The 26,469-nt window shown below is 40.9% G+C and overlaps 1 protein-coding gene across 4 annotated transcripts in view; it reads right to left on the bottom strand.

Annotated features, from left to right (window-relative positions):
• RASA3 (RAS p21 protein activator 3) overlaps positions 1-26,469 on the bottom strand; it is a 164,230-nt gene that overhangs the window by 51,018 nt on the left and 86,743 nt on the right. For all 4 annotated transcript variants that reach the window (XM_048077913.2, XM_066985291.1, XM_066985270.1 and 1 more), the window contains exons 3-5: positions 25,528-25,631; positions 13,035-13,129; positions 1,498-1,574 (exon numbers count right to left, since the gene is read on the bottom strand). In XM_048077913.2, coding sequence (XP_047933870.1) covers positions 1,498-1,574; positions 13,035-13,129; positions 25,528-25,631 — 276 coding nt within the window. The remainder of the gene's footprint in view (positions 1-1,497; positions 1,575-13,034; positions 13,130-25,527; positions 25,632-26,469) is intronic.

Genomic DNA, 26,469 nt, shown 5'->3' with positions numbered 1-26,469 from the left:
GCTTTTCATGAAGCAAGAAGCTGTATGTGTAACATGTTAAGAAGGGCCTTTTCTGACATCTATTTGTAGCATTTTAAGAATTTCACTGAAAAAAAAAGCATTGGGATTACAATGCCACCAGATCTTATTTGACTGAAGACAAAACCTTTAAAAGAAAGCTGGCTGTAGTATGGCATACTCCCTCAGAACAAAACGAAGCGAGGCAAACACTTCTGAAGGTCCTTCAGTGCATCACCTAACTATTCAAAACAGTCTGTGGGGAGAGTGGAAGGATGTTCCTGTTGAAGTGTTGGCAGAGAACCAGACATCACAGGCTTTTACCTCACAGTTGGAGTTCAGAAGATATAGGCAGAGGCCTTTGCTGCTGTATTATATCGCTAAGGAGAGCATTGCAGACCTTCAGAAAGGCTAGAGCCTAATGATAAGCCCAGTGTCCTGTATGTCCCATACACATATATTCTCTCACACAGCAGACACGGAGCAGGGTAGAAAGACAATAAACCATCTTTTTCCACTTCGTATTTTCCCCTCTTCTGCAAAGCCTGAGGACCTATGGCTACAGAAATGACACTCCAACAAAAGATGCCGGCCTAGGACTTGGTAGCTGCAGGTTTGAACCTGGTTTCTTAGAATGCGTTTGATCATCATCACTTTGTCATATGCAAATTGCACAATGGCAATTTGACAAAAAAATGACAAAAAGTGTCCTTGGGTAGCAGTGAAATGAAGGCTGGGCCCTTCAAGTGCTGCAGAGCCATTCTGACATAACTTCTGACCTGAAGGAGGTACAGCTCTGTTCAAGTGGCTCTGTGCCCTGGTTAATAAATTCACTGGAGATCAGAGCCTACGCAGCAACTTTTACCAGACCATGCCTGCCATTCACTATGCCTCACCGCAGTTTTTAAAAATCATCAGACTGCCGGGAGAAATATTTCAAAGACACCTACTCACAGAGCTCTGGCGGGACTGGATGGCTAGAGGATATATGCACAGGCATGCAAAGATTGCATACTCCAGCACCTCCTCACCAACCTAGTGAGCCTCTAGCGAGCCTAGAAGGACGGAGATCAACCACGTGGCTCTCGTGCACTTGTTAACAGGTCCCAGCTGTAAGGACTACCACGACAGCTTATTGACAAAGCTTTGGCAAAGGCAATAACAAAGCAATGTCACATACTGGTCTGAAAACAGGGCTGGTCAGAACTTCACTAGGAGAGCATTTTTCTATTGAAACAATTGCCAAATTGTTTCATCTAAAAGTATTAGGAAGAAAATTATGTAGATTATAGGGAGAAAAGGAGAATGAAAAAACATCTCATTCTATAAATTTTTAAGGATACCACTGATTAAGGACAATTAGTAAATAAGTTCAGAGCATAAGAACATTTGATTTCCAGTCAATGTTTTGATCCCTCCAACTATTTTTAAATGAGGCACTGCACACTATATTTAACTATTATGTTTCTCATCACTCTGCAGTTACATTTTAAATCCTACCTTGTTGCGAGTTTATGGCAGACGACACCAGTGTCTGTTATGACTTCACTTAGTCTCAGCTCAAGGTGGACCTTTCCCTGAAACAAACAAACAAAAAAAAAAAAACACATGAAAAATCGGTGTTATGCAAAGCCAGCCACCCCATTCCAGCTTAAAACAAAGAAAGTCAGTTAATGCAAGCAATTTCAGAAGGAGTTTAAAGACTAGTTAACAGTTGTACAGGTGAGCTATTTCACTTGCTAAGGAATCCAGATTAGTAGACATTTCACTCAGTTGCAGTGCATAATTACTCCCCCATTATCTTATCTCTCTCTGCGTGTTTTACTAGTTGACTGATATGGAGTTTCTGTGGTCTGGAACAAAAATATTTTCTTGTCGCTTTATTTATATTTAGCATTTGAAACACCAAGCTAAGATATCCAACGCAACCACTGAAAATGTATCACATTGGTGCGTTTTAAAGAAATACCTCTATGCTTTAAAGTCTGGAAAACTGAAGGGGCTAATAGCTATAAAGTTATGACAATAAACTTTGAGACCAGTATCAGTAAAACTACACTGGGCAACTAAAGAAAAATAAATGTCCAACATGTCACCATCATTCATAGCATCTACTGTTACGCAGTCTTCAACTCCTCACCATCACATTGACTTTATTGTGACTTGGGTCAAAAATCTATGCTCAGATATGCCAGGAAAATAAAGGTGATCATGAATACAAACTGCATTACTCTCATTAACTCTATTCTGTTCCAAGACACAAGCACTGGCAAAAACTCTTACAACATCTATAGTAAAATACGTTTTGTTATTGACGTATTCTAACATTTCAATGCTGCCCAACAGTAATTTGTAAATCACGTTGGCCAAAATTGAGTCATTCACCTTCATAACTACCTCCTCTCCACCTTTTTTTTTTTACCAAAGGACCCTAAAACCCACCCCGCTAGTTAGTCAGAGCTCTAATGTGGGTGTCATTATTGACTCAGTTTGTCTCGACTCATGCAAAAGCCCTTTCATAATATCTTCCAGATTTGACCTTTCCTCTTTCTCCACATCACCAGAACTCTTGCCAAAGGATGTCCATCCCGCCTAACAGGAGGGAGTGAAGATCAAACCAAGTTGCTCTATGCCATTACGTTCAACTTCCTCCACACTTTTGTCTGGACAAAAGCTGGTGAAAGCAGTCCAAAGCAGAGTAGGGAGTGCAATAACAGCATGAATGCTCAGAAGTTGGGTTCAAGCTCATTCCCCGACACTCCTACACTTAGCAGTACAAACTCTGAAGCCAGTGCCGGAATGCTTGTCCTGAAGAAATCAATGAATGATAAAGTTTCTTACTGCGACAGCCATTCTCTCTCCCCTTCCTTGCAAACCCCTTCCCAGGGACCATTCTGACTGCACTTTCATCCTTCAAACCTCTGTCAGCCACTTGCACATTCAGTACTGAGGCCATAGCCTTTTTTTTTCCGTCCAGGGGCTGGAACACGGGCCCTTCCAGTCCACTTGGCAGATGGCACTGGTGTTCATCCAGAAAACAAGAAAAAAGATTCCTCTGAGTTATATAAAACGAAATCCCATATTGAATTTGGCTCTGACTGCTGACTCTTCGTGTCTGTTTCGCTGAGAAACGAATCCCCTCCTTTACCCCGTCAGTGTACCCAAATCTCAACATCTGTCATTTCCTCCCAACCCTAAGCCTATCCTTATGGGTGAGGGGAGCATTTCCCTGCACAAATGCATAAAGCCACTTCTAGACCCACCTCTTTCAAACTCAGTCTTGCTCCAGTGACCATTGTACAGGCCGTAAGAGAGGCTAAGCACACCATCAGCTGAGAAACCAAGTTACAAAGGGCAGTTTTATGGCTTTATTTTACAGCGTTCCCCTTTAATTTCCATGTTCTCTCTTCCACATATTTTAATGCAGGAGCTAAACCATGGAGCTCTGGAGAATAAATTTAGATCATCAACCTGTAAAACCACTGCTGCCATCCTTGTTGATATTCTACATATTTCCTTTATTAGAGAAATCAACACTGGTATGAGTTTTGAAGGACTTAAGAAACATGCGATGAGATTTAGGAACTTTACAGAAAATATACCCTTGTAGAAAAACACCAAGAAGGTAAAGATGTTTTTAGAGAAATGCTTCCACTGATCTTAAACAACGGCAAGACTGATCTCTATCAGGAAAGAAAGAATGCTTCAATACACTTAGGTGAGCCTGAATGTAAACTTAATTTACAGTGCCAGTTTGCTAGATCTCACTCAAACTGAGTAATTAAGATGAAAGCTCCCTACTTTATAAATTAAGCTCCAAAAATGCTCTCAAGTCAGCAGTATCTCGCACATTTTCCCAGCTACATTAAGAACAAAATATAGTGCAGCCTCCTTTGGGCTGAAAGCCAATTCTTCTTGTAGCTCTCATTTTTCTCTTCTGAAGACTTAGCGAGCGGCCAGCTGCTCAGAAAGTGACTCAAACCTTCAGACAGCAAAACAAAGGTCACGGGATCACTTGGACTGGCAGCCCCGCCGACTATTCCCAGAATACCTCATCACTTCCAGTTAAAAGCTCAGTTACACAAATACATTAAAATAAGGCTACAGCAGCATACTTGCAGGTTTAATTCACAGAAAATGTAACTCCTACATAAACTGAACGCTTTTTCCCAAGTCAGCTATACCATTAGGCAGTACAAACGGATTCATCTGAATAAATTTTCTCCTTGGAATCATGGAAGAGTTGGAAGGGACCCACACGGATCATCGAGTCCAGCTCCTGGCTCCATACAGGACCACCCAAAAATCAAACCCTGTGTCTGAGAGCATTCCTTCACAATGTCATTCACTGGTTTATGATATACTGGGTAATGCACTTCTCAAAGAGAAGACAGAAAACTGTGCAATAAATTATAAAATCAATAAATAAATTATAAAATCAAGACCTCATCTAACCAACAGAAGGTCAACTGATTATCTATACCAGACTAAATGCACCAAAGAAGCAAGAAGCTGCTAAAATATTTACTTACAATTTAACAAAATTTAACAATTTAACAATTTACTTACAACACCAAAGACATTCATATAGAATCATTAAGGTTGGAAGAGCCCTCCAAGATCATCTGGTCCAACCACCCCCCTACCACCAATGTCACCCACTAAACCATGTCCCTAAGCACCACGTCCAACCTCTCCTTGAACACCCCCAGGGACGGTGACTCCACCACCTCCCTGGGCAACCCGTCCCAGTGCCTGACTGCTCCTTCTGAGAAGAAATGTCTCCTCATTTCCAACCTGAACCTCCCCTGGTGCAACTTGAGGCCATTCCCTCTAGTCCTATCACTGGTTACCTGTGAGAAGAGGCCGACCCCCAGCTCCCCACACCTTCCTTTCAGGTAGCTGTAGGGAGCAATGAGGTCTCCCCTGAGCCTCCTCTTCCCCAGACTACACAACTAAACAACAATATTTTAATTATTAAAAGAACTAGTGTGATATTACCTAGAGCCTCCAATTGTATTAGGCACCCACATTTGATGACAGCATTTACAAGCAGGAAATACCAGATAACGGGGCAGTATAAAAAGCACGGTGTCCCTACTTTGCAGCTGAAACACTGTGGCTTGGTTCTGTTCAGAGAGAATCCCTGTTGTGGAGCCAGGGACTGAATCTGGGATGAGTCCCAGGCCTGTGTCCTAACCACAAAGTTTTACTTTCCCCTTTAGCACATCAAGCAAACTCAGAGAAGCAGCTGGATGTTTGACGGTTTTGAAGCAGAAGGCATTAATGACTAAAGCATTTACATAAAAATAAATCAGAATATTCCTAGAAGCAGAGATGTTCATTAGCATACCCTTCACATTTGGAAGAGTAGGATTTTTTCAAGGAACAAGCTGCTGAAGGAGTGCCAACCCAATTGCTGAACAACACTTCCTTTTTCATACACACGGAGCAATATGGATGGGCGGGTTCATAGGTCAGATGTCCTTCCTAATTACATCCAAAACACCGTCATGGGAACAGACAGGTTCTACTTTTCCATTCCTGATCAAAGAAGTCATCAGCAGATTTAATTTCATGTAGGCAATGAGCAAGTACTCAAAAGGAAATCAGTAACAAACAAAACTTTTAAAAGGCCTTATTAAGAAAAAAAAAATAACTGCTTGTTAAATATTGCCTTTACTAAAAAAAAAAAATAATAGAATCATGTTCCAGTCTTGTTAAGATACTCGTAATACTAACAGGTATCAGGAAGAACTACTCCACACCACTGTCTCAAAAATAAAAGGGACGCTAATTGTAAGCTTGCAAAGGAAAAAGAAAAAAAATCACAATCAAAGTTCTGTTTTGATAGGTACAGGAAAAGTTTGTCTACACAATTTCATTTTCCTTGGAAACTATAAGGTACTGCAGACTGAAACACCAGAAGGCAGTTGTACAGCAGGCATACACACACTACTTACTTGTCTCACGTTTCCAGCAGTTGCAAATTTGTGGTTTCATTTAAACACAGCATGTGGAAGTAGGAAAGAAAACACACGATAGCAGATTATCCTGAGGTTATTGCTTTGATAGAGTTCTGCCGTGCTGGCATGAGCCACTTTGAGCATTTTTAACAAGTGGTGGGCCTTACAGGCAGCGTTCCTCAAGTCACCAGGACACCCCTAGGAGACATTTCTTGGTGCGGTTACGTGCACACGTTTTGGGCTGGAACCTAACACACGACACGTGGCCCAGCGATTGAATGCCACTTCGGATGCAACATCTGATCTAACTCAAGGCAGATGTGATCCGATTTTTCAGGGAAAAAGTTAAAAAAGAAAAAACAAAACACTAACAAACACTAGGAACCCCTAGGCTGTATTCCAAGCTCTAGTAAATGCACAAAGAACTCTGAAACAACGTGAATTTAGTAGTCAGCAGTAGGTGCTCTTTATTTCACTCTATTATTTCAGGCTAGCTTTTTAGAAGCAACAAACCAAACTGGGATAGACTGTCTTACCCCTCTGAGCACTGAATACCCTTACATTCACGTGGGGAGGAGGAAGTCTTGCCACAAAGCAGGATCTGGTCAATAAGCAGTCTTTTTGATTATCACAAACATTATTATGAAACATTCGCCAGTGTTGACACACGCGTCAGTTCTCCGAAATAATTTTATCAGTAGGCACGTAGCCTTGAGAATCTTCTCACTCTATCAAAACAGAGATTTCATATCATTTCAAAACAACTGAAAGAGGGAAACCTAAAAGCCACTGTTCACAAAAAAAAGAGGGTAACACCCATTTATTTCCTGTATGTGGTGGAAAGCCGATACCAAACCTGGAAGCAGCTTCTTCTTTTTCACATTTGCATACAGCCATGCTTACAGTGGGTTACACAAAATGTGTCAGTGACTCATCTTCATGTTAGAAGCATTTAAATACCTACAGGAACACAGCTAATGCAGTGTTGGACAGTGGGCATGCAGTGCTCTTCACTGTTTAACAGAGCAGACATTTCTGCCAGTCACTGGAGGGGTATCAGCCTGTACAGTTGCTCCTGAAGACAATTTGTTCAACCTAGTTTATTTTCAAACCCGTATATTTCAGAAAATAACAATGAACATCTGAGCCGTTCAAGTTCAGTACAGTTTGCTCTACACATACACAAATCAATGCTTTTTATAGAACAGGAAGCAGACAGATATGGGAAAGACCATGGCAACTTCCACAATATTATGAAGGGAGGGCAAAAGAAAATAACAGAGCAACACATTTCCAGCTTCCTCTGGAGATCTGGGATAAACTTCTCTAACTGTCAAACAGGACTGAATTTAGGAGAGCTAATTCAAAAGCTTGTGGTGAAATCCTGGCTCTGCTGAAGTTGTGGCAAACCTCCCGCCCTGGCAAGGGCAGGGTTTCATTCACGAAGCCTGATGCGGGGAATAGATCCTGCATTCATGGGGAAGGTGCTGACAAAGGAGTAGAGTTTTTCTGAGCAGCACAGTACGCCTCGAATATATCCTTCTAGCTAAAATACAGAAAGCACTTCAGAGCCAGCAGTGACTTCCAGCAAGACAAAAGGATTGATTGTAGGGGCACTCTCTAAACATACCTGCAAGCAATGTTTTCCACTAGCGCTGTAAGGTCCACCAACGGATGTATCGCTTCACACCCAAGAACAGGCACACTTCAACAATAATCAAAGGCCTGTGTAAGCAAAATGCTAACGGAGTAGAAGAAGAAGGAAGGGATTCTGGTGTCTGCAGAAAGTATTTCTTAACACTGGTAACTTTTTCACAAAGAACTTTGAGTACAGAAGGTTAAAATTGAGACAATCTGCTTCCTCGGTGTTGGCTATCTGCCCTTTACATGCAAGTTTGTATTTTTTGTTTAAGTTGATAGCTAAATAGGTATGTTTCAGACATATCAAAGCTCTTACGAGGAGGAAGGGGAAATGAACAACTTTCAAGCTTTTATGTCAGGTTTTTTTTTTTTCCCTGCTCCCCCAACAATGAATTTTACCTAAGACTAGCTTTGGAAAAGCTCTCATGGTTCATACTGAGAACTCAGGTTAAATACTCTCAAAGTTAATACAGAGAACTCAGTTGCAAGAGAATGTGACCATTTTACATTTGTCATTGCTGTGGAGGAAGCAACTCAAAGGACACTTGAAAACAGGAACATTTGAAAGCAAGAGCCTGCACAGGAAAACACGTCAGAATATAACTGACTCTCCTTTTATTTCTCCCCCTGTTTGGCATACACAGACTACATGGTTTGGAATATGCTCGTGCGTTTTGATATTAATCAGAATGTTTCTGGATCTTTAACCACTCACTGATTACATGTACACAAAAGGTATTTGGCTTGCAAAGCTCAAGTTCCACCAAACAGAGTTAACTGTGGAGGGCTGAAGTTGCTGTGGAAAAAAAAATAAACAAACAAACCTGCTCAAAAGCAGAAAAGGCCTTTTGAAGGTTGGATGTGCACTTGGGCTTAGGCTCCACTGAGAACATATGGACATAGGGAGCACCTGTCATCTACTGCCCCAGGCAAACACCTGAATCAGTTATTGTCAAATAAAGCCCTGCACGTGAAGGAAAGGCAGTCATTCAAGAGAGATGTACACAAGTTTTGCTTCCAGTTCTCAAAAAGCAGGAGAATGAGAAAACAGCAAATCCTGAAAGACACATGACTAGTGGAAAAGAGACACGTCCCATGGAAAGCATGCAAGATCATGCTCTTACTGAGCTTAAACAGCTGAGCAAGTTCTGTCTTCTGTTGCAAATCCCTCTGCCCTTAATTTTTGCATTGAGATAAGACTATGAACATTTTCAGTAATGGTTCAATGGCTTTACTTTCCACAGAAACGCTTGAGCATTTGTGCTGTCAGAGACTGTGTATTTAGCCCTGGGCATGGTAGCATCCCATTGAGGAGCCGGCAGGCTCCAGCACAAGATGGGAACTTAAAACTCCTGTAACTAAATGCACACAAACCCACCTGGTTACAGCTTCATTCTTTCAGAACAAGTTTTCCAGTGTGGAAAAGTAAGCCACGAATTATGCATTTAACAGCTCCTGTCGAGTTTCATTCCGCACTCTGTATAATAAATCTTCCAGACAGCATTTAATATGTTCTAGTATATTTAAAAAATGAATGTTCAGAAATCATATAATTTCACATTCATATGCCAAACAAATGTCATTTTGCTGAACTTTAATAGTTCATGCTCCACAGAACAGCTTGAACTTAAACCACTTGGAGTAAAACAGTCTGATCACCCAGGTTATACCTAAATTGCATGTGGAACATACAGGACCGTAGCAGAAGATGCAATACAGTTTTATAAAACTATCCAGAGCAAAAACAGCCAGTGAGCTGCAGGGGCACTGATTTACTAAGAGAATAAAAACCTCGTGACCCCAAGGGGTGACTACTGTCCACTGCTGAACTACACACCGCTGTGTTCTGGTGGCTGTTGTTACACCCCTACCCAAATGAAGGGAAATTCAGGTGCCTCCGATCACGCTGATCTCAACGAGCTAGTTTGCCAGAACAGATGGTGAACGTTGAACCAGAGGCTGAACCAAAGCCACAAAGGACGTGTGAGTAGGTAATGCCCAATCTGCACCTGTGGACTGGGGAGCTGGACAACATCTCTACCACTCGGTGCGGGACTGTGCACCATGTTGAACAGGGGCAGGGGTGAGATGCCAGGCTTCTTGGCCACTCTTTGCCTAGGACAATGCCCTCTTTTTCCTTCAAGATAAGAAGTCATGCAGGACGTGGTTATGTCTTGCTGTCAAGCAATAAATGGATGTGGCATTACAGCATCCAACAACAAAACTGTGCAAGTTGTTGATTCACGTAGTCCTGCCGTCAGTAACATTTTCATCTACAATAAGGTTTATCCAGTCACAGCCTCAGCTCGCACTCCTGACAATACAAAACATCTTTACAAGTCAGTAAGAATTAGCAGTGTTGGAAAGCCATAAGACTGTATGCAAAGCCTCGAGCTAAGCATCTCAGTAACTATGTCCAATGGTGTTTCACATTACCACATAATTTTGATTACAGCGTCAGAATAATTAGTTGTAGCTTCTGAATAAAATTTGAGAAAATAGCACAAAAATATAAATAAATGCACTCAACTTCTATTAACACTAATTTTTACTGTTCTGCATTTGCAAAAAAAAGAGTAATCTTCACATACTAGCCCCTCTCCATATATGAAAAAAGAAAACAGTATTTCCATTTGAAAAATTTGTACCATTTCTGGACCTCCTAAGTGAGGTCCAAACCATGTCAATAACGAAATTTTACTTACACACATTAAACTGCAGACAGCCAGCTAAAAATACCAGTTCTTACATCAGAAATGCGATTTTCCATAATTTCAAGTCAATCCTTCTGTTCTCAAAAATACAGCCAAATGTATCCCAGAACTGGGCATCTGGGAACCAAGGCACCCAGGATCATTAATGTTTCATTAATATTTCCATAATCCACTGATTGTAAGCTGGTTTGCAATTTCCGACTGGGCTGGTTGGTCTTGCTTAAAACCTGGACATTTTCAGGCTTTGCATATGGTAAAGAACGGTTCTCTGTGGGCTTAACACTGTCACTCAGTTTCTTTCATATCACGGCCTAATGATGAGAAAGAATCAGAAGCCAATCTGGTTTGTCTGTTCTTTGTTTGCTTGTTTTTGTTTGTTCGTTTATTTATTAATTACCCACTCTGACCTCAAGCAAGTCACATTCTTTTTGATACTTATTTCTCATTCTGTTCAAAGTATTGAATTGACAGTAGGGACAGTCGCTTGCCTCAATGCAGTGCTGTGATGCATAACTAAATAGCCACAAAGTGCTCTATGACATGGAAAACAGTATTTATGACATGGAAAATAGCATTAAGGCCACTGACTAGCAGAAACAGAAGTAAGATGCAGGCATTTCCTGGCACATGGCTCAATGCTTAATCCACTAGATATGTGGCCAATTAGGATAATTGCTAGAATGATAGACAGATAGTTGGCACAAGAAATTTGTTTTTTGGTTATTAGTATTTGCACGATTCATTGCAAATGTTAAACTCTTAAAATGTCTCAAATGATTTCCTTAAATTTGGAGAAAAACTGAGTAACAATCCATACTTACTACAAATACTCTTTTTGCTCTTACGAATGAAAAAGTAAATGTTTAGAAAAACAAGATACAACTGAGATACCACAAGTATAAAAGACACAAACAAAAATACACTTTCATTTGTCTATCTTCCCATGTATAAGAATTCCCACAAAATATTTACCAATCTGCTCGCACTATTACAGAAAACATAAAGCCCTTGTACAGACTACTTAACATAAAGACTGTGGAACATTTAAGTAAATGGATAAAATCAGAAGGCTATTCGTATTTATACTAGTTGTAATAAATGTTTATCATGTAGCCCAGAAGCAGCTTTTAACGTTGTGCTCTTGTAAAGATACAAACAGTGGAAGTGATGAACTGTGGAAGTGATGAACTGTGCAATTACAAACAGAGAACATGCTTTTCGAGCAAACATTGTGCTCGTCATCTCTCCAAAAAGGTAGAACTGTTTGCAAACCTTTCAGTTCACAGCCTAAATTACCAATGCTGTCCTAGAAAGTACCCTGGGTCTAAAAAGCTTCCACAAGCTCACTCTGTGTAAATATTATACCAAAATAAACTATGCAGAAGCTTATCCAAATATTGACCTTCTTCAACTGATAAATTATAAAGGGAAAGTTTTCATATCCTGCAGGAAATAAACACTACATCTACTGTTTTAAAGTCACTGTCATAAGAGGCTTTGGGATAAGAAGAAAGGGAGACAAGGGTAAATGGAACAGACTTCAATGTTAAAAGGCTATTAAAAGCCTTTCCATCACCACTGGCATCAAAATGTGGCATTAAAGAGGATCAATATTTTACAAGAGAATGTTACAGACTGAACAGGCTGTCAGGAAGCTTTCTTTGGATCAGATGCACAACAGTTATGTTATTTCTCACTCCAAATAAATGAAAAAACTAGTCTTGAATATATTTTCACAAATATAGCTTCACTATACGTAACCGCACTACATATTGGAATGGATGTGCAATGCATGTGTCATTTTCTGACCTAGTATGGACAGACTTGCTTGCAGACTGAAAAGCCGGCACATTATTTCTAACCCTACCTCAGTTACCTAAGCAGCATTTCCCCCTGCGTTTATTGGACATTGCTGAACAGGTCAGACAGCATCCAAGCTCCTAAGCAAATATTGTGTTTCAAAAGTGTTGTGGGTTTTTATGTGTGTGTTTTGTTGTTTTTTTTAATAGAAAATAAAACAGTTAAGTATCTGATTTGTATTCACTTGATATCCAGCTACGTCATTTTAATTTCTTGTTTTGTTATAATGACTGTTTTCACAAGACCTGACACTGTAATAGAAATTAGAGCCTGCTTCAAAAGAGGCTAAGTAGGAAAAAAAAGGAGTCACACTGTGTACCAAAATCTGCAAAGTACCAAACCCTACACTGAGCTAAAGTGATACTATCATTAGCATTCCCATGGTTTGGAGCAGGGCCTAGAAATCTGGCAAGTTTTTTGTTTTTCTGTTGCGGTTTTTTTGTCTGAGATGTACTTGTTGCCATTCCTGTGACAACCTGCCTACATAATTAAAGACAGTACTGCAGAGATACTATTTTCAAGGTGGTTCAGCTCCATGTGGAATCAACAGTTATTTATAGTTTTGAAGCTATTTGATACCTAGCAGACAACCACACCCCTCTTTGTATCAGTGACTCTGGTAGTTCACATAGTTTTAATTATTTCTGCAGGCAGAATCCCAGCCCTTGTTGACTTAAGCACACTCGTAATTCACCCTACACACAAATACCCCCAGAAACTGCAAATACCAATGAAACCTGAACCACACTAATGAGCAATACTTCCCTTCGGCAGGGACACAACACACCTCGAGCCATGGAACCCACAAAGCTACCATGGCACTGTTACAAATGCTCCTTTGCCAAGGTAATCTCACCTGTACTTCTGAATCAGCATCAACGTGCTGGAGTTGAAACCAGGTGTCTCTGTTATGATACTTCTGCAGATCTTCCTTCTGTATAGCTACCTTTCCTGGAAATAAAACAAATCAGAAGCACAGTTTAAGACATGCTATAGCTCCCCAAAAATACATTTCAATCAAAAACAGGTTTTAAAACAATGATTAAAGGACTATCCTATTCAAGAAAGGCTTCAGATAAAGCGAAGATTTCTTCAGGGCATACTTTTTTTTTTTTTTTAAACACAATACATAATTCTTTCAGATGAACAGTTTTTTCCACTTCATATTGTGAAAGACTCTGAAATTCCTAACATCATACTCACTTAACAGACTGAAGCACTGAGCACTGCGTGGATGAGTTTACAAGTATGCTTATAGTAAAAATACCACTATTACTTTTTTTGATATAACATTACAGTTAAACTTGTGGTGGGAAAAGTTTGAAAACTGTTTGTTTCAGATGTTTGAGGCAGATGCCTGTAACAATCCCAGAAGAAACTTCCAAACGTGGGGTTATTGTAAACAACATTTCAGGATGAGACTCTTTATTATAATTTTGTAGAAGAAGCGCAGCAACTAGAGATGAAGTCACAGCTGATTCCCAGACCTGCATTTTGAGGTCCGGTCACTTTGCCACTCTAAGTGGTAGGACACCTACCGATTGTGCTCACTCAAAGCCTCGCAGAGCTCGTATCCCACAGCCCAGAACCATCCAAGTGATACCACTCACGTACCACCTCTATTCAGACAAAAAAACACAGTAGAGCTTTTCCCCTGACCTTTTTCAAACCCCATTACCTCTACCCAACTAGCTTTTTTTGGTAGTTATAGCAACAGCAGCCAGTTTTATGCCATGAACTAATGTATATGCATGCTAGGGGCTAACTTGTACGTAAAGCTAAAACTTTCATCTTGCCAGCCTCTCAGGCATTATGTAGAGCACTCTCCGAGGGGTAACGAAACTTTTTCCAAGCTTCTTTCTTTGTATATACAAAGCAGAGCATGGCATGCCTGAGGATCACGTGCTCCTCCAAAAGCAGCTTTGGGCTGGGTGGTTCCCCAGGCACCGAGGAAAGCAGCATGTTCAAAATGAAAGAATCCAGGACAGCCAGAGATGTTCGTGAGGCTCAAGAAAGCCACTTTTCAGCAGCATGGTTTGGTAGCAGACCTCTCTGCTTGAGAGAGTTGCTCACATACAGTTCACAACCACTGCATTGCTACAGAAACACGGACTTTCTTTAACCAAATCCTGCTGGACAAAATATGACTGACACAGTCTTAGTAGAACATGGGTTTTGAAGGCTCCCCAAATCCATGCAGTCTGGCCAGGGATCATAACACATCACCTCAGCAAATGTTACTAGAACACGTTTACATCATCCACATGATGAACTATGAAAATCACAAACACAAAGCATTCTCCCTTCTGAAATCGAGACTTTCTTGAAGTCCCAACTGTAAGTTTAGCATTACACAACTCTGTCCCCTGAAATTTTGGCCTTTGCCTTTAGCTGTGCTTGGAGGGCTCCCCCAGCCCTCCTGCCTGCTGGGCTGCTCCCATGCTCTCTGTGGCAGCTGCTGCTGCATTGCATTCTCCTCTCACCGTCAGGCTGCTTCTAGTAACACTTTCCAGACTTGCAGGCCCAGTTTCTGAACAGCTCTGCCATCCTTCCACAGCTGCCCTCTGCAGCATCTGCCAGGATTTCTGCTCTGGCTTCTGCAGAGCTTCTGAGCCACCGCTGCCACGTCTTGCTCCCTCTGCCCTCGGCGCTCTCCTCCCCCTTCTTGTCCTTTGGAGATTACCAGATCCATCTCCTTGCAAGCATTAAACTAGAGATTAACATGGAGCAGATTCATTGCCAGGCTCTTCACTGGATGTGCAGAGCTAGTGACTGAAACTTCTTAGAAAAAGCGTAATTAAATTACACAAACCTACAACATAATATGGCAGAAAGGGTAAATAAACCATAAGACATTTTAACTGTGCTGAACAGAAGATGTGAAGTTATTCTGCTAAGAACCTCTGTACTGATGGCTGGGTATTTTCACAGCTATTGCTTTTATTCTCCAACCACAGCAGTATGTGGGCAGTTTCTCTGTTTTTTTTTTTGCTGTTGTTGTTTTTTTTTTCCTGTTGTAGGTTCTCTAAAACATTTTGTCAGAGGGCTATGCTTAAATCCATGACCTTCCAATAATTGCTGTGGACCTTATCTGAAATTGTTTACTTTCACTGCTTGCTGTACCCTTCAGTCTCTCGCAGAAATCCTCCACCCGACCGCAAGGTAACGCACACCACAGACTGTGCCACCTGCATCTTTCCGTCACTTTTATTCAGTCACCTCTCTCCCAGGCACATTCCTTGTGGAAAGCCAAAGGACGATTTCAGCAACATCAGCACCTTAACACGGCAGAAAAGGTGTTACCAGTGACCCCTCTTTCAGCAGGAGGTCCCACTGCTCCTAAACCCAGGACTGCAAAACCAACCCAGCCGGGTCTGACTTGTATGATCAGTAGGTAACCGCAGCTTTGGAGACAGCAACGCACGCCTCCAGCTCCAAGAGGGTTAACCTGGTGGCACAACTGTTTTGATTGGGAAACTGTTTGAACAGCACTGTTTGCTCTGCACACAAGCAATTCTTATTAATGAGTGAAACTTATTGACCGGGCTGGCTGGGATCCAGGGTTTTTCGCTGTAGACCAAGCGATCTGCAGAGAAGAAAAATCTAGGGGGATAAAGTGCGCGTGTGTGTGTTGGCGGGGGTAGAGTAAAGAAATGGCCGACACTTTGGCTAGTCTAAACACGTGCAAGAGTATATTACTGATAGGGCAGACTGTTTTAACTGTCCTGTTAAATGATTGTCTACATAAGGTAGCGGCCTGCAGGATTTGTAACTCTCGGCCTGCAGAGGCCACGTCCATACGCTCAGCCGCACCAGGCTCCGGCATCACTGAGTGCCACCGGGCCCTGCCCTCTTCACCACAGCCACTCAGCCTCAGACAACTTCAAGACTTAGAAAAGAATTAGGTTAACTCTAGGCCAACAAGCACAAGCTGTCGGCACCTGTCATTTGAACTGATACCGCCCGGTAAAGGCCCACAGCTCTCCTTGAAGATAAACCTGACGCCAGAGGTCGGCAGGGTTTACCGCCTCTCATCTAGAGGACTTTTCCTCTCAGAGGCTCTTCGGCTCGCTCCCCAGCTCGACCCCATAGCACAGTGCTCCTTCGCGAAACTTGGGCTGCTGCCAGGCGGCAGTGCTAGACTCCAGAGCTCGTCTCTGAGGCAAGCAGCCACTAATGCCGGTTTCCTCAGAGCCACCCAGGGCTGCGGAAAGCCCGGCTCTGTTACTTAAAGCTTTTAGACAGCGTCTGGGAGCAGGCAGGAAACAGAAGAGCATGCTGAGTGATATACGGTGTTATTTCAAAACGTAGTTAAGTTGCGTGATTTTTAAAGCAAGTAATCTGCTCAGCAATAATACCAGCAAAGATTAGGTAAAAGCATTCTTCTCATCTGAACTAATCCATTTTCCAGGTCTGACACTCATCAGGACCTCAGGCTGGGGCAATGTGAGGCAACCCACACACACACTTCCACACTTTTGTCACCCACATGGCAGTGTTTTCCCTATATCCCCCAAATTCACACTGAACAGGCCTGCAGTGGCATATTTAAATCCTAAACCCTGTGTTCAAAGCAAATATGTGAATGCCAAACCCAACCCCCTCCCTCCTTCAGAAGAAACCAAACCACCAGCAAGCTGTTCTGCCAAACACAGGGCCAGGGCACGGGTGAATGAAGTTACTACAAAAGGGCCCTTTATGGTCCCAAGGGTGCAAAGCCTCCTGCTTTCCCCACCTGTACACCTCTGTCCCTGTGTCCCGAAACTATTGAGGAAATGGAGTCAACTTTAAGAACACCAAAAAATGTAAATAAACATTCTGGAGGAGGAGAAGGGAGGAGCAAGTAAGTTTCTGGGGTCATGCGTGGGTGTTGTTTTCATTTTTAACACACAGATCATTTCAACTGACCTGTCTGACAGCTTCCCCGCTCAGTCACGTTGACACAGCGGGAAGGCAGGGGATGGCAGGAGGTCAGTAATTTGGGCACAGAGGCAGAAATATGCAGCAGAGACAGGTGCCGATTTCTGGCCTCACCACTTGACAAGGTGTCGTGAGAATGCTGCATGCTTTATGCCTGTCCCTTCCCTCAATGGACTTTCAAATGCTTCTCCCAGGTGAACCAATGCAGGCCAGTAGCTTGTCCTGGGACACATATTAGCTTAATTCAGGGCTTAACATTTCCATACAAAGACTAGCATGGATTTTGTAACTTGCCTCTGGCACTCTCCATCCAGTTGCAGCTACCTCCTCTCTGGGCTACCTGCTGGCGATGAAAGGACTAGGCACCAACTTGAGGATTATACCTCACCTTTTGATACTTGTTTGCTGGTTTGCAGAGTGTTTGCTTCACAGCTGAGGGATCTGAAAATTTATGTCAGCTCCTAGACTAATAAAAGATACATTCCTTTGCAGAAAAAGAAGTCAGACAGTAATAGGACTGGAGTTTGTCATTTTAAAAGGGCACAAGGCTCTACTTGAAAAACCACCTGACATTTATTTCACAGAACCCTGTAAAGATAGCATTTCAGGAGCTCCAGAATCTTATCTTTTAATTTATCTTGGGACGCTTAAACATTGACAACCATGAAACTTTGGATACAACTGCCAAGTGAGCTGAAGCAATAAAATGCAATAGTTTTTAATACACCATCCTCCATTAACACTAGCTGCAGTATTGTTATCACATATACGATCTCTAGCAAAGGGTTAGGTCCGAGTCACATGTTACAAGGTCCCAAATGCCTCATTAATTCAGTCATGTCTCAGGTCCAAGCAGAGATTACTTTGCCTCCTATGTGCTGCAATATCAGGCAGTAAGAGGTCATGGAAGCCAGATCAGAAGTTGCATTGTGCTAGCATAGTAAGTGCACAGACCCAGTATATCACTGAATTCATTTAAAATAACTGGTATGAAGGTGCACAAGGAGAATCACTTTCAGTAGCTGGGAAGACTAAGGACAAATAAGAATTGATTTCAATCAACATTTTAGCATGTGAAAGGCTTATAAGACTTCCATCACCTTGAAATCTCCAACCAAGTACTACTATTCCACTACGGACTGCGGAATTTTGTCACTGTGCATGTGAAAGATTATTTGTCACCAAATAAAACAACAGAAACTTTCTAAGACAAGAAGGGGCAGATGCCTGCCTTGTTCAAGAACAGCACAAATCTGCTTAGCCCTCCCACAACATGGAAAAAGACTGGAAAAAAAATAACTGCCTAGTTGAGGATCAGAAAGGTAACGATGGGTATTAGGGGCATGAGAAGGTCTCAGAGGCTCAAAAGCAGCAGAATGGCTCCTTCCTAGCGTGGGTGCAGTGCCCCATGAAGCACAAGCACTACCAGACCATCTGCTGCCATTTTAAGAATTAGTGGTGACAATGGCAGAACACTTCCAACACAGCAGTGGTGCATCCTACATAGAGGACTGAGGTGTACTATATTCATAACCCCAGTTTCATCTGTTTTTTGAATAACTCGTGCAAATAGAAGAATACATCACTTCCACCACCCATTTTCCCCTCCTTGGGATTTATCTTGAATAGTAAGGCAAAGAAAAGTAGGCTTGTGATTAAAGCATAGCTTCTAACCTTAAGCAACAAGTTAATGCATTGCATAGATTATGACTATCCTCTAACATTAGTTTTGCTGGCCGCAATCCTAAAGATGTCTTCTGGCTTATATCACAGTTTCTCCTCTCCCTCCCCATTAAAAACGAAGACCTACATAACCACAGCTCTGCGACCAGCTCTCTGCCAGCTGCTATCTGGCCCTTTAAATGTACCTACATTTGAGAAAAGAGGTATAGCTAGCCCATGGCTCATCCCGGTGGGACAGCAGTCACTGTTGTCTGCCTTAGCACAGACACTCAAATCCCTGAGCACGCTGCCTGCACTGGACAACCATTTCCTCCATCATCAGACCCTTCCAGGTACTGCAACCGGCAGCCACTGCTATTGCATCATCTTCACAGGCCCAGTCTGCGCTTAGCTCAAGCAAGACATAAACCCAACAGACACCGCTTAATAGCTTCTGGTCTGGAGATGAGTCAAGTACTGAAGAAAACACAGCAAGCCCAGCTCAAACTATAGCAGCCAGAAGTAAGCTTGTGACGGGAGGATGAATCTGATTATATCCCAAATACAGACACTATTAACACTGTCATTTGATAAAGATGGAGGCTGTGTAAAAGAACAGTCAAGGTTCTAGCACATTATGCTCAGTAATTTTGTTTATAATATGAGTACTTGTAGCAGGAAAAAGGAAAAATATGTATTTTTTGAGAGCCCGACTTTGTTTTCCTGCTTTTGTCATCATCCATTATGTTAAAACATATTGTGAGTGCAGCCCGACAAATTATTCTGTGCAGAAAGTATTTATTTTAGGCTCTCTATGCAACTGTAGAGAATCTTCTCTGTATAATTCTAGTTTATAGCTTCTCGAGACTTGTCATTGTGGGACACGGTCATCTGTTTCCTTTATTTCATTAGTAGCTATATTTATACCATACTGAGTAGATATCTTTTCCATGTCATCCAACAGCATGGCATGGAAACAGTAAACCAAGTTTTGACTGCTGCCTAAGCCATAGTTAGAGGTGAAAGAATTAGAGGAACACAGTTTTTTATCACAGTATTGATCTCTGTTTTGTGTTGTATTTGAAGATCTTTCCTCTACTTACCTAGCAAGAAGCATAGTTCAGCAGAGAAATCTTTTTCACTTTTCTTTTAAATCCAATAAAACAATCAAATGGTGACGTTTCATCTATATTTGGCAACAATTACCTAATAACAATAGATGCTTTGTTTGGGCCTTGGGTAATAAACGATGGCAACTCCATGAATACACTTCCTCAGCTTTGGTAGCACTCATTAACAAAGGCACAGTCACCTCAAACAATTTTCAATTCCAGGCTGTTCTCATTCTGTAAGAATGTCTGTGAGCTACGATTTGGTTTCATCTAATTTAGTCCAGAGCAGCCAAGTTTAATTACCTCTGCAGGCAAATTTGTTCTATTGCCTTATTTGCTTCAGCTCATCTAGCATTAAGCAGGAAAACAGTTATAACCTGACAGGACACAGTGGCCTCAGGAGTTTCAATTTGTTGTACAGCACACCTAATAACCCCTATAAAGATGACTTAGAGCAGTGAGTTACAGGAAATGTAATTAACAAAATGACTTATTAGTTTGCTCCTCACTGGCCGCCTGCCCCTTCACTGCAGAGCTCGGGCATGTGGCACCCGTGTCTTTTTCAGTGCCATTCCCCCACCACCAGGACCGCAAACCCCTCTGTCAGGAGTAACCCACGCTTACAAAGTGTGATCGGCACGTGATTTGGGATTTAAGTTGAGGATAAATAATTGTATACTTATCACCTGAAGGCCAGATGATATTAACTATGCTTTCAGTGCAGCGTTAAACAACTTGGTGTGGCACATTTCCTGTTTTTAACTGATCTACATACTCGAGGTCACGGTCTCGCGCCTCTGAAGTGTTCATTACACACCTAGGAGAACAGCAGCTGAGGGCATATCGTGGAGATGGTTTTCTTCGGTAAATCTAGCTCAATCATTAAAGGGTAAGAAAAGCCTTCTGTCCCAACGCATTGGAACAGCTTGCCACATTTTAGTCTCATTTAACACCTCTAAAAAGCCCCAAACTAAATATTAAAATATAATCGTTACAGAACACATTTTTACATTTGCTTTATTTAACAGCATTACTGTCCTAATATTCCTTCTGCTGCTTCCACACAGTGATATCTTGTCTTCCCGTCATTGGTGAAGACACCAATCGCCAGTTTTTCAAGTTAATGCCATCTCCTCAACATTTTTTTCCTTGTAACGACTTGATGGAAATAGCTATGCTATTAATTATACAGACACATGTTCAATTAACTTGGCCTACAATTCCTACTTGATAATTCGGAAGTAGAAAGAATATGTAAATTTAAATGGGATTTCCATTCCCTTCAGGAGTACATTTCCTACTCAAAGCATCTCCACACACTATATAAATCACTATATTAAACTCCAGGCAGTAACAGTCAAGGCACACATTATCAGTGGTAAACTTAAGACTGATTTCTTTCCACAGTGACTGTATACTTCACGTTTTACCTAAAAAAGATTAATTATATTTCAAATCCACTGAGATGTGCATTTCTTCATTAACTTTACACCTCGACTGGCACCCAAGATTCTTCCAAGACATGGTTGTTCCAGAGCTGTATATTTAGCTAACCAAAATCCTACATGACTTAGCAAATTGTCATGAGGAAAATGCAAATGTAATAAACAAACATGCAAACCCAAAGATATCTTTATCTGAACAACCCTCCCATCCTGTATGCCACAACACTACAGTCTGTTCCAAAAACATATCTGCTACACGGGTTCCAGTTTCTGAATTTGTTTGGTTCTCCTCGGAAGTTTCTGTCAGAGGTTTCGGGGGTTCTTGTTTTTCATTTTCTCGCCCCCACTCTTTCCGTTTTTGGTGGCTTGAGCATTCTCATCTGTCACACATTTGAGTTGCGTTTCGGATGTTTTTACCATCACAAACTTGTACTTCACATTTGAATAAATAAGATCGTGCCTGCTCTGAGCTCCAGTCAACGTGGAAATCAATATTACAACACCAAGAGAAAGTTTTGGCAATACTAAATAGTGACTCAAAAGGAACTTTGCTGGCCAGCCATCTTCAAAAAAAATAGCTACTTGTCAAATTCTCACCATTTTATCACACATGCACACTGTGTTCTCTCTCTTTCTCTCTTGAAACCCCCTCAAAACCAGCCAAACAAACAATGCAAACAGATGTCTTAAATGTACCATATCACACAGGAAACACAGGCAAATTCACGAGCTCAGTAACATCTGAACTTAAAATTATTCTCCCTGGAAGGAAGACACGGCCCCCAATTCCCTTCTCTGAGAAAGTTCACTGCTGGATGAGCATGGGTAACCACATTTTCTTCAGCAGAAGTGTCTCATGATGACATAACATAACAAGAAATCTCTGTAATGCAAACAAAGGGCCCCTATTTGGAGAACTGAGCAGTTCAGTGGAAACGAGCTCATTCTAGCACTACGCTAACCAAACTGTTTCAGTAGGGACCTCTTCCTAACCTCCCCTGCTCAAGCCTCTTCGAGAAAAGGTCTCCTAAGACTAAGTTGAAACAATACATGTAGAGCAGCTATTCCTTTCAAACGTTATGCACTTTGTTCCTATGTAAGAGTTGCTGTCATCACAAAAACTCCACTGCTCAGCTTTGCTGCTGCTGATTCCTGCTCATTATGAATTACTGGAAATAACCACTTGCAGTTACTCCAGTGCACTGCTCTCTTTCCAGAGCATTTCCAGTTACAAGCAAAAGTTATAGAATTAATATCACAAGGCGACAGTAATTCTAGAATTTGTTCTTCTCTTCATTGCCTTTTGGCTTTTGATAACACTTCCACATCTTTGAAATGCTCTTCAAAATACACTTGTGATAAGGAGAGAGGAGAAAAGTGGGGGAAGAATAGGGAAGACTCGGACTACAATAGCTATATGCACTGTAAAATGTCAATGTAGATTGGTAACACTGGAGTTTTGCCTTTTAGTGCTACATCAGTGGAGTAACAAATCAGTCTGCCTACATATGGATTCTGCAATGCATGCAAAAATAAATTTAAAAAACTTGGAAAAAAAAAAATTACACGTTGCAAGAACACTACCTCTTTTTCCTGAAGAGGTAGTGGAAAAAAACACCTGATCAATCATTCAAGAATCCAAACAAAGGCCCCTCTGTATCTTCTGCAAGTCTTTCCTTCCATGAACTACTCCCAGAAGCTTTAGGATGAGATTACTCCAGCAGCTCCTGAAGAATTCCCCTCCAGTGTCTGAGCTTGATTATTAAAACAGGAACTTAAAGAACATGGTGAAAAGGAAACAATTTGCACTTCTCTACCGACAATTTCATGGGTCTGGCTTGTGTCAAGTGTTCAAAGACCCCTGTTCTGAGAGAGAGAGGAAAACCCTTAGCAAGAAAAATCCCAGTCCACAGCCTGCCAGTTTGTAGGACATTGCAGCTACAGAAAACTAGTCACACACGGGAGATAAGGCAAATTCAACTACAAAAAGCTGAGCAGCTGAAAGAAAGGAGGTATTGCTTTCATATGACAGGAAACTGGAGATCAGCGAGACCAAAAAGCTTTCCAAAAGCTCCCTCAAAAAATATCAGAACCTGACCCCCTTCCTCCCCAGCACGCATATGCCAGAGCTAAACATCAGTTCTCAATGGTCTCACCTCCACCCTCGTGCTTTACCTAACGCTTCTCCTGCAGAGTACACGTGTATCTGGACACAGCTGTGGATTCTGGCTGTGCAACAGCATTTTCTCAAGAATGGGTAGTTTAAGTTGCTGCCACATAGTTCTGCGGGGTAAAGCTGAATTATTTCATGATACCTGGAAGATGAAACTCTTGCTTCCTAAGGAAAGTGCTTTGGCCCCACAGCTTTGTCTGTTACTGCGCTGTATTCACCTGTAGTTCTGCCTTTAAGATCTTTCACTGTGTATCTTGTGCTCTTTTTCTCAGAAAGAAACACAAATTTTACAAGTGTCAAGAAACCCATTTAGGTAATTCCAGATTGGCTTAACACACTAAAAGAGTAAGTGTAACTCCCTGCCTCAAGAAAAAAAAAAGAAGTTACAAGCTCCAAAGAAACTTACTAAGCATTCTTAATTTTCCAGTTTAAAGCGAAAAGTAATCTAATGCTTAAGTAATTCAACCTACCAACTGGGAAGTTTGGTTCAACTGTCAGTTTTACTTTGGAAATTCAGCAGAATCTAAATAGATCAGGAAACAAGGAAGTCCTTAAAAATCATGGTAATTACCATTTGTTAGTGACTGAAGGAAATATATATTTACTTGTTTTAAATAAATACACATTAAGATACACAACTAAGAGGAAACCTCAGCTTAAAGTAAGTTGATGTATCTGAAAAGAATGGAATACCTGACAGCAGACTAAGGCATTAAATAAAACAGAACAATTTCTTGTTTAAAAATTCGTTTAATTAAGGTTAATTCAAAACTCAGTAAAGTTGGTGGAAACTTTGAATCGGGCTATACAACACCTGACACAGGACAGTGAATAAAACCACAAGTCAAATTCTCGCTGTAACGTTAAATGCAAAATCCAAAAAAAAGAAAAATTCAAAGTTAAGGCTCTTACCAGGTTCTCAAAAACCATGTCCTTGACCAAGTTGGTCTTTTTATTAAAAAAAAAAAAAAAAAAAAAAAAAGGTTTGCTAGATTCTGTACACAGATGTGCTCCTTTAGGGACACAGAATTTCCTAGCTCATGTGTAACAAAAATAAAACAAAAAATAAATACAAAACATAAAACAAAAATTAAAGAAAGGAAAAAAAATAGCAACTGTATGACATACTAGTGTAATGTAAAGGTACATACGAAGAGATCAGCACCACCACTTCATGCCCATTAAGATAATGCATTTTACAGTATTACATAAAGTATCGCTCAACATTAGACAATTTCCTCAATACAAGTTCTGACAAAGCATAAACACATAATGATAGCTGTAGTCACATTATATTGGAATTTTTAAAAAAATGAGTCAAACACAACCTCAAAATTAAAAGATGAGAAACTGAAAAAAAAGCCCCACAACAAAACAAAAATCAAAACTAACAAAAAAAAACAGAAAAACCCCAAACCATTAAAGTGACTTAAAATGGAAACTGTTCCACTCAAAGACAATTATTAAACTTCCCAACTTTTGTTCTGTTTTGTTTTTAACAAGACTTTTATCCCTAAAGAGATGAACTGAGTGTTATGAAGTTTGCCACATGTGAAATGCAAGGCAAATAATATCTGGCAAAGGTCTGCCCAGAGTAAGCAACAGCTTGCTCTAATACTGTTTATAAAATTCATCTGTCATTCTGCTGTACCTATGAACAGTATCTATTACTCTGCATGTGATTACTGTAGTCATCATTTAACAGTATTTCATGCAGGTGAATATAGTGAGCCCTACAGTACAGCAAGACTGAAAGCCTCCCATTTTAAAAAATATACAGTAACAAATGATGTTGCCAACGTTTAAATGGAGCTTCTGTATTTGCTGTCATAACAGCATTTATCTGCCAGCCTTCTTTACAGTATTTAATACTGAAGGTACTTTTGTCGTTTGACAAAAAGGAAAATACAGAGCATTACTTACCATTGTCACTTTCAGCCATATCAAGACCCAAACTCTTATGACTATTTATGATCCAACAGTTACAAGTCCAAGAGAAGTAAGCTATAAGGAAAATAGTAATTTATGAACACATACCTATGATGGAATCCCTTCGAAAAACATCTCTGTCAAAAATATAAAATGACAGATGGCGAAAGGTCCGAGGAATTTCACAGTAAAAGTCTTCTCCATAGAAGGGGCTGGGTAAAAAAACACACACATAAACACACACATACACACACACACACAAAAAGAAAGAAATTAGTGTTGGTATCCCAGAGGAGCCAGCGTGCTTACATTTCACACCCAGAACGTCTCTCTGGACTGCGATGCTCACTCCCTCCCATGCAGGTGCACCTCCAAGCACAGCTCCTGCTCTTCCCATCTTAACTGCCCCCAGAACAAGATTTCCTACTGTACAAAAAGGAGCAGGTACTTATTTTTATTTGGAGAAACAGAAAGCCCTAAAGAAAGAGGGCAGAGACACCATTATTTGTTAATACACCGTGCCTCAAAAATGGAAGGAGGTCCCTGCTGCCACACAGTGCTTAATGTACAAGAGAGGTCATAAAAGCATACAGATGATCAGGATGGGCGAAATATAGCACAGATCAAGTAATTTATAAATATTTTAAAAGGATTTTGTTTATTTTAATACCTCCAGCCATTACCTCTTTTCTCACCCCCTCCAAAGTATTAAATTTAAAGCCAGATGCAGTCAAGTGATAGTAACTAAGCCTTGGAGTTGACATGACACTTGTGACCTGGGAGCCCTGCATATGTGTTTCTATTCTTGCTTACTGGAATTCTATAGAATATGGGTTTGTTTCTGCTGTTGTTTGCTTGTTTTTTTACAGTAAGACAAGGTTTAAAAAAAAACAAAAAACAAAAAACAAAAAAGACATTATCTCAGCATGAAAAGCTCTTTAGAGATTTATGGGGCTTTCTTTGGATCCTACCAATTTAACCAGAAATAAAGTCCCTGACTCCTAATAGCAACCCTTTCAGTTTCTCTCTGTCCAATTACACGGTTAAGGA

This window comes from Anser cygnoides, chromosome 1 (assembly GCF_040182565.1).
Source record: "Anser cygnoides isolate HZ-2024a breed goose chromosome 1, Taihu_goose_T2T_genome, whole genome shotgun sequence".
Classification (NCBI taxonomy): domain Eukaryota; kingdom Metazoa; phylum Chordata; class Aves; order Anseriformes; family Anatidae; genus Anser; species Anser cygnoides.
Note: the sequence above shows the minus strand (reverse complement) of the source record. Positions and strands in the feature narration are given on the sequence as shown.